The sequence below is a fragment of the Syngnathoides biaculeatus genome, chromosome 19 (genome assembly GCF_019802595.1).
Source record: "Syngnathoides biaculeatus isolate LvHL_M chromosome 19, ASM1980259v1, whole genome shotgun sequence".
Classification (NCBI taxonomy): domain Eukaryota; kingdom Metazoa; phylum Chordata; class Actinopteri; order Syngnathiformes; family Syngnathidae; genus Syngnathoides; species Syngnathoides biaculeatus.
This window is the reverse complement of record NC_084658.1, coordinates 6,452,889-6,461,923: the sequence shown is the minus strand read 5'-3', so window position 1 is coordinate 6,461,923 and position 9,035 is coordinate 6,452,889. Positions and strand designations below refer to the sequence as shown.

The following is a 9,035-nucleotide window of genomic DNA, read 5'->3' as shown; positions in this document are numbered from 1 at the left end:
TTTGAGCTGAAGGAAAATTACATTTTGTGATACTTCACGGGTATAGAAAGTGAACCTACAATAAAGTAAATAATAATGATACTAATAATAATTTTGTTGATGTTTTGATGACAGGTTTTGGTCCTCAGGATAGGCATCTACCAGCATAGCAATTGATAACATTGATGTTAGTTGCAAATCTTTCAGGTCACTCTACACAATAGAAATTGGTTTTAGGTCTGGGCTCTGGCTGTGTCATTCCAAAAGTTTCATTTTCTCATTTTTTTTTTTTTTTTTTGTCATGCTGGAAAGTAAAAACTGATTAGTATTCGGGGCTGTAATTGATGTTTTTGAAGCCCCAGTTCCAATTTACCACAAACCATTCTGCTGCCACCACAATGCTTGTCCTTGTTCTCGTTTTTGATCATACAAACTTATAATTTGACGAGGAGCGTGTTTGCTTTCCATGCTCAGGACCATTGGGTTTTAACCATGTGACTCAAAAGTGTAATACTAGCTCACAGGAGATCCATTCTTGATTATATGTTGACATTTTCCAGCTATTTCCTGACTAAATCCTGGGAATAAAACCGGTATTAGTGTAATCACAGCACTAAAAAGGTCACATACTAATAAGCTCACCACTAACGAAGATGAATGATCGTGTCCTTTTGACCCAAAGGCCTCACATTAAGGAGAGCTCAATATCATCGAGCAACAACAGAGCAGACCCAATTTGAAACATCCATTTTTTGTTCTCCATCTATGAATGACACCGTGTCAACCTCTGGGACATGTCTCAAACAACAAGATTAAGTGTATCTTTTTGTTTGCAATTGATAAGATATTCTGAACAGGTTTCACCTGCTTGGGAAAGCCCTTCACACATCTGGCAAATAAATTGCGTTTGTGTGTAATTGGGCAAGTGAATGACTTGGGCAAAAATGTATACCATGCAGAAAGATAATGCAGTTTCACATCATAACAAGTTAAATGATAATACTGCATCAAATTCAAAATCTTCAGTCAAACTTTGTTTTTTTTTTTCCTTTTTTGCTCCATTAACATTGGTTGTATTCGTATTTGTGCATGTGCCACCTATATGTGCATTGAAGCTGTTGCGTCTTGATATTTAAGTCAAGAGCATACTCACGAACGCATTTTAATACTCACTGTCACGACATATAATATTTATCCGTTTATAAATGGCGAGCAACAACCAAATGTCATTTAATGGCATACAAATGACAAACACTGCAACACTGTCTTTTTACAAAGTCGTATTTCGGGATTCAAACTTGAGCCATTTAGAGTTTAGGAACCATGGACAGAGATCATGGTCCCCTCACCTGGAGCTCATTTTGAATAAAAGATATACGCTTAGTCTATACAATACAATATAGTTTATTAAGCGGGACATATATAGGGATTCGTCTATTGTTTCCACAGTTTACATTTAGTGAGCAATGTCACTGAACATTAAATCCATCAAAAGCTATACGCAGATTGCGCAAACACACTCATGTGAATAATGTACTTTAAAAATTATAGAATCATTCCTTTTTTTTTCAGCAAAAAGGGGCTCTCCAAGTAAAGTCGTTTTCGGTGTCCTCTTCTTTTCGTAAATAATTCTTCTTCCTGTGGCCCAAATTTGGCTTATTTTCAGCATCCAAACGTAACACCATTGACAGCACAAAACATTGAAAAAAAAGAAAGAAAAATAAACTTCCATTCGTGCAAAAGACGGCTTTGGGCGTGAAAGCACTTCACTCTCAGCTTGTCCATAATTCCATAAACTTCACTTAGACGGAAACCATATATTCTTTAAGGCTATACAAAACTTAAAATAGAGCATAACACACGCGTGGCCTCGTCCACGTCATGTCCTCTCTTCCTTTAATTTGTCCTTTTTTGGCAAAGTTTCCCAAACCAGCCCAAATCCAAAAGACACCACCACGACATCCTGGTGAGTACAAGTTGATGGATGTGAATATTTTTGGATCTCCAAGGGTCATATTGGACTAGATAGTAAACTGATGGGAGGAGGAGGACGCAGAGGAGGAGGATGGAGGATGTTGAGGATATTCAGGAATTTTGTCGTTGACTTCCTTGGCTGACAAGTTCTTGGAGTTCAAAATAAATTTCATGTTGTTCTTTTTTGTTGTTGTTGTCATTCCAAGCAGAGTCACATCCAAGGTCAGATTATAGAGGAAAGACCAGAAAGCCTGAGAAGGTGGAGTATTTCCAACCGCCCATGAGGGTGCCTCGCTCCAGCTTCAGATAGACACGGTCCTCCCGCTCCACCATCAGCAGTACTCCATTACTGGCCGCCTCCCTCGTCACATCCTGGTCCCCGGCAAAAGCTGATATGACTGGGTAATCATTTTGCATCAGGTTTACCTGCAGGGGAGGATAACACAAGAGGGTGGGGTGAGTCTTCCTTTTATCACATCAGTTGGCACTTGTTCTCGCATGCATGCAAAAATCCCAATTGCTCACCTGAATGGTTTGTCTGTTATAGACCTTCACCACGTGGAAGCTAAAACTATATATCCCCCTCCTTGGCGCCTGGAAAACACTGGCCTTCAGGTCAAAATGGTTGCCGATGTTCACCAAAACCTGTAAATCCAGATTTTTTTTTTCTTTAAAAAAAAAAGAGGGACGTCCCCCCACCCCTCAAATGCTTCAGATGGGAGTTTGGTTTAGTCCCAAATGTGTAACCTAGGTTCACCCAAAAAGGAAATCGCTTGTAACTTTACTCGATAATCAATTGAAATTAACAGAGGTTTGCCCAAAACACATGGGGGCAGGGGGGTATAATCTGTTTTCTTAATCTAACTGCTTTGTATCATGATTCGGAAATAATGATGGGAAATCAGTGCTTAAGTAATTAAATTAGATATAAAGCACATGTTAAGTCAGACTCGGCCTAAGGGTTGATTTTTGGCTGCGCATCAACAAAAACACTCATTACGCATACATCAAACAGCCTAAGGTGGCTACTTCGGCGAGATCCAGTGAGATGGAACTGAAATACTTATAGCAAATCATAGGAATATCACATTAAAGAAGTTGCAGAAGCATAAATGCAGTGTGCAATCAACCTACCCTCATAACTTTACACGTAAACTGGTTGCAGCTTCAAATAAATTAAACAAAAACGGCTTCCACCTACAAAAATGAAAATGCTTTTGTTGTTTGTAGTCTATAAACCCGATGTTCTATTTTCACAATGGTGGGTATTGCATGTTGAAGGTTGAGGTTACACTAAATTGGATATGAAATAAATGAAACCTCACATTGCGCACTCCAAAACCGCACGTACAAATTAGGTTCGGCCCGTAAATGTAAGGGTAAAATGTTTGTTATCCCAAAACGCCAATTAGTACCTGCGGTAAAATCTATTCTTGTTGGCCAAATCACAAATTGAATTTTGGAAAATAAATGGAACATTAAACAAGTCAGATATAAACTTAAATAAATCATCCGTGTGGATGCGTTCAAGGGGCTGTTTTACGCACACCATTTAATACATTAAACGGAGATATAACTTCAAATTATCTTGATTAGATGAAGCTTTTCAATTAGCCATCAACAGGGCAAACACGATTTTCCATTTTTTTCCCAATGCTGTTTTCACCTGATCAAAGTAGATGGTCATGGAGGTGTTGCTCATCTCTGACGGCTCGTGGTTGGTGCCGCGCACGGCCGAAAAAGCCACCTTGGCCCCGGCAGAGCGCACCGAGATGCCGAGCGAGGACGTGACCGCTCCGTCCGAGGAAGGGTTCGAGTCACACACGACGAGACACTTGCCCTCCAACACGATGGGCTCCGTGTCGTTTTGGCCGAGGCAAAGAGCCACGGCGCACCCCAGGAGGAGGAGGAGGAGGGCCAGTCCCGGGCAGCGCGCTGGCAGCATGGTCGCTGATCCTGTGTTCGAAGCCGGCAGCCCCCGTGGAGGTTTGTTAGCACTCGATCACCTGGTGCACACTTTCCTCCTCTTCTCTCCTCCCTCTCTCTTCCTCTAGCTCACTCTGAAACACCCTCTGAGTCCGCGTCTCCCCGCCTTCCTGTGCACCTTACTTGGATTTTGGGAGAAGGCAGTACTCAAAGTCACACGAAGGTTGATGTACATCCTGAGAAATAAAACGCTCCATGTTAGACAAAACTTGTTGGGGGTGATTGTTGTCAAATTCCACCGAGACGCGCTTAAATGTGAGCGCGTTGTCTGTGCGTAAAATCATGCCACTTTCTAAGTTAATGTTTAAAATGGAAAGTTATGTTTTACCTCATCGCCATCTTCTCTGCATAAAAGATAAGTTTGAAGAACTAAATGTACTTTAGAAATGCTCCAAATTTAATTTTGGACCTACCTGCGCACTCCATGCTGCTGGTTCCTTCTCTGCCTCTCACTGACTGAGCTGAGCGCTTAGATGCTGGTCCAAGGAAAAAAAATAAATAAATAAAGAAAGAAAGAAAAAAGGAAGGAAGAGAAGAAAGAAAAAGCCAAGGTCTCCAGGCTCTCTTTCACGGGATAACTCACGCCCATTCTTTTAAGCAACTCCCTACAAGTATTTCGCAGGCATCGACTCCTGGTTTGTTTGTTTGTTTGATGTTGTTGTTGTTGTTGTTTTTAAGTCAAGTTAAGGCGGTGGTGTCATTTATATGCTGCTGATGTCTCATGTCTGCCTCTGATTAATGCGAAATAAAGGGTGGGGTGCGCGGTATAACATTGCTTATGCGCGACACATTCCGCATCCATGGGCCGTCTACGTTCACAATTTGACGCTCAAAGCTGGGTTGCCCAAATAGAGATGCTTTTGCGCCACCCAGTGGTTCATTTAAGTTCTCCCTCACTGGCCACGTGATTCTTGGGAACATCTTGAAATTCGGAAATCAGTCTTTACAAAATAACAATGCTGAATTTTGAGTGACACGGCAAGAGATCTATTAATTCAACAATGTTTCGCTTTTATTTTAGTTTACAGAACTGTATAAATGCATCATATCAGCCCAAACGTTATAGCATAGTTATAAAATAGTGTCAATATGTCAGTTACGTTTTCAAAATAATATAACTAAATATGTTTGATTCCATTTTTATCACTTTTCTTCATTTTGAATGACTGCATCAACAAGACCCTTGTATGTTTCCTCTAGAAAACAAAAAGCGAATTCGTGCCATAGATCATTATTTTGGAGGTAACTATGTTTGGTATTTACACAAGTAATACACTGATAATAAAACAGAATAAAATCTAAAAAAAAATTGTTCATTACATTAATGTATGTTTAAGCATGTGGAAATCTACTATAACATACCATGTTGAGCTGATGGCAAATGTGCACAATTTAAACAATATCCCTTCATACGACAACCGCGATAAGTTAATTTTCCATTAAAATGTACAAAATTATAAAGATTAAACTATTCAAAAGTCTTTTTTTTTCCAAAAGTACAACACGGTACTTTGAGGATGTACTTGGAAAAATGTCATGTTTCAGACAATGGCACGGGACCAGAGAGAGCCAATCATAATTGTTGGCTTTGATAAGGAGGAAGTGACATGGTAAAAATAAAAATAAAAAAAAAAGATTATGAGCTTTTGAGGCTATATTTCAAATGTAACTAATATTGCAATCATGGAAATTTCCCAAAGCAACTACATATGATCGGGACATTCAGAATTTATTGGATTATAATTAAATATGTTATACTGTGCATCATTAAAAACCTATGTCAGGTATTGCATTTTACTTACCGATAACCGGTACATGGAGTAATTGGAGACTCTAAATTTCGCCTAAGTGTGAATGTATGTATGGTTGTTCGTCTCTTTGTGTCCTGCGATTGGCTGGCAACCAGATCAAGGTGTACCCTCCTTCCTGCCCGATAACAGTTGGGATAGGCTCCAGCACTGCGCCGACCTTTGTGATGATAAGTCTCATGGAAGATAAATAAATGTATGTGTCAATAGTGTTGTACAGAATGCTTTTGAGAGTGCAAACTGGTCAATACATCATTAAAAACGTGCAGTGCGCAAAAAATGTATTTGACCCTAACCCAATGTAATTTTATTGCTGCAGCTGCCTGAAATTAACACCACTGGAAGATGATTGCATAATACCGGATGTCCGCCTGTTGTTTTGTTAGACAGGTGGTCTAATGAATTTGTTAAGCACTGTACATGTACATATGTGTAACCCCAAAGCAAGCGACATCACAGTCAAGAACTTTTAATGAGCTGTCACTTTAATATCCCAATGAATCATTTCTCTCCTATTTTGTGTGGTTCTAACTGTTTTAAAAATGTGTGCATGACCATTTGGCTCCATGTATCTTGGCACGCGCGCGTGTGTGTGTGTGTGTGTGTGTGTGTGTGTGTGTGTGTGTGTGTGTGTGTGTGAAGAGAGGAATCAAAGGGGATCAGATAAGCATGAAGCTGCAAGCAAGATTATAGCTGAGTGTCTTTTTTTAAAAGCAAAGACTGCTAAATATTTATAGATCGGCACGCACTAGATGAAGACCGATATATAGTTACATCATAGCCATTTTCTGGCATTAATGTTTTTTTTTTTCATCCATGTGAGGGAAAGCAAAATCTTAATGTGTCATTTCAATGATGAGATGTGGTTTGGGGCTTAAGAAATTAAACCCGGGATGTTTTTTGGGGAGGAGAAAAAGGACAAAACTACTCTTTACTCACAAAGGTTTGGAGGAGCATGGATAATCTTGATACACAAACTGCACAGTGTTGCGGTGCAAAGCTTCACATGGCTTGCACTCCGCAGCAAAGGGAATTTTCGGCTCAATCACAGTCCTCCTTTCCCCTTTTCTCAACCTGATTTGACAAACATTGCACTGTCGGAGCTGACTGCCAAACCATGCGGAAGAATGACATCAGGTATCCAAGAGCCACAACTGACCCCAGGCCTTCGAGAAGGACACGTAGCGATGGGAAAAAAAACATCAAATGTCAAGTATGGGGGACATGCAAGCAAAAGGGATGTGGCCTATATGGCATTAACATACCAGGGGCAGCCGTTGCCCTAAAAGAGGCTGCACGTCCTTCAGGACAGCTGATTGGCCAGACTGACGACCACGTTACGTTTATTTTCCCTGACAGCTAGCAGTGCCTACTGGCTTCCAGGAACGGGGAGGTCGATGATGTGCCGGCTCTTAAAGCCAGCCATCTGCCTTTTTTTTCTTTTTTTTGGGGGGTATGTGTGAGGAAAATGAGTCAGACTACTCATGTTTGGTTTTGTGTTTTTCTCTACATGAATTTTCTATTTTTCAAGGCCGCAGTAGTTGGACGGGGTTTGGTGACTCATTATTCCCTCTGGTTGTTGAGGACAGATTGTCTGGTGTGTGTTAAATGCAATCAGATACAATCAAAACATCAAATTAAAAAAAAAAAAGTACTTCGTCTTAAACCGCAATTTACTTTAATGTTGGCACCCCCCTCGTATCCATCTGTCCTCCTGTCCATCTGTCAGCTATAAATGTCTCTTTAGAATTACTTGTCATTTTTTTCCCTGAAAGAAACTCTTTGAGTGATATAAGATTTATTGTGTCATGTGTCTTACATCATCACAATGTGTGAGCTCCTTATGACACAGTGTGAGCACTTCCTCCCAGAGGCTTGAAAATTCAAATTGCGTCCCTGTCCGTGGCGACAAACTAATTGAGTCAAGCTTTACAATGCGTCAAAATTGCAGTTGCTGTTTGTTTTTCCACTCGCTTTTGTTAATTAGCTATTATCATGATAACAAGTGGAGCTCATTTGAGGTGACAATTATCTCTCAAACATATTGCTTAAGGCCATTGATATTGTCTTGGCTGTCATCGCTGACTTTCCCACATTCACAATTTAATTATATTTTTTTTCTGTCAATTATGCTGAGCATGACCTTGATTATAGGAAGGTACGAAATAGATGGCATGTGAGGAATTATTACTAGCATCAGCTCCAGCTTGGAAAATGGATGGATCAATCAGGCTTCATTTGATTTCTCTTTACAGCATTTCCCAGCATTTAGTTGTAAACGGAGTTGCGATTTGTAGTTAGGTGTAAAGGACATATTGCCCTTTTAAAAGCCCCCAAGACTTATGAACAGCACTTTTTTTTTTAATCAAACAAGAATTATTGTCAACTTACCACACTCCATTTCTAGTCTTTGTTTGTTTGAGAGGGGGACATGAAAGTGTGCCAGCCCCTTATCCCTCCCCAGATTTTGCAGTCCAGAAAACACACTCCGGCCATCATTTGAAAGTGCCGCTGGATTTTCAGCCAGCCTACCCGATCTTGCGATGGGCTGAGCAACTCGGTGTGGGATTGGGATCATAAAAGTAACAGTCACAGTAATATGCCAGATGTATCTTCCTTAGTAGTAGTAGTAGTTCAGTAGTACTGAACGCTTGATTGGTGGGCAGGCATTCCTGACATCATACAAACATTAAAAGTCATATTTCCCAAATATGTGTGACCTTAAAAATTGTTTCTTTTGTGTCTTACCAACAACCACACATTCACGAGTCAGGGACTGTCCCTTCACAAATACCTGATTAATTAGTTCAAAGTATGTGTAAAAATAATAATAATAATTTAACTTTTCTATAAGGTCTAGGTTTTTTATGTACTGTACAGGGAAATGATGATCCCATCATAAAATTAAATATATTATGTTGGTATACTTTTCCAGCTGATGGCTCGCTCAGTTATCGCCGTACTTACAGTTTTGAATGAAGTAGCAAATATTTACAAGAAAAAGGCTCCTCTTTTTCAAGTATTTACTGCAAGTGAGTAAAGTAAAAAAGTAAAGTAAAAACTACTACATTATCCGAGGTTAGTGATAAACTAAAAACCTTTTCCAACTTACGTAAAAGTTCGAGATGGACCGCAGACCTTTTGGAATGGAATCTTTCGAAAGTACCGGCTAAGCTGTAGCCCTGCGTATTTTTTATTATTATTATTATTTTTTGTTTGTTTGTTTTTAAGCTTTTATCTTGACGCCGGAAGTCTCTGCTGAATCCCGGAAACGTTTTCTGAGCTAAT

The 9,035-nt window shown here is 39.8% G+C and overlaps 1 protein-coding gene across 2 annotated transcripts; it reads right to left on the bottom strand.

The window, feature by feature from the left end:
* Window positions 1–1,340: 1,340 nt before the first annotated feature.
* Window positions 1,341–9,008, bottom strand: cbln2b (cerebellin 2b precursor). 2 transcript variants are annotated; one of them, XM_061805331.1, is made up of 6 exons: window positions 8,860–9,008; window positions 4,353–4,415; window positions 4,013–4,115; window positions 3,620–3,909; window positions 2,479–2,598; window positions 1,341–2,379 (listed from the first exon to the last, which is right to left on the bottom strand). In XM_061805331.1, the coding sequence occupies exons 4-6, from the start codon at window positions 3,896–3,898 to the stop codon at window positions 2,182–2,184; spliced, it is 597 nt and encodes a 198-aa protein (XP_061661315.1). In that variant the 5' UTR covers window positions 3,899–3,909; window positions 4,013–4,115; window positions 4,353–4,415; window positions 8,860–9,008; the 3' UTR covers window positions 1,341–2,181. The 2 variants fall into 2 exon arrangements, with proteins under 2 accessions (XP_061661315.1, XP_061661313.1); XM_061805329.1 differs by having other exon boundaries at window positions 4,063–4,115.
* Between the last annotated feature and the right edge of the window lie 27 nt (window positions 9,009–9,035).

Excerpts from the sequence above, each read along its gene's own strand:
- cbln2b (XM_061805329.1), bottom strand. The coding sequence starts at position 4,114 with ATGTACATCAACCTTCGTGTGACTTTGAGTACTGCCTTCTCCCAAAAT. Across the intron at positions 3,910-4,062 it reads TGCCTTCTCCCAAAATCCAA|GATCAGCGACCATGCTGCCA; the intron begins GTAAGGTGCACA and ends CTTCGAACACAG. Across the intron at positions 2,380-2,478 it reads ATAACAGACAAACCATTCAG|GTAAACCTGATGCAAAATGA; the intron begins GTGAGCAATTGG and ends CCTCCCCTGCAG.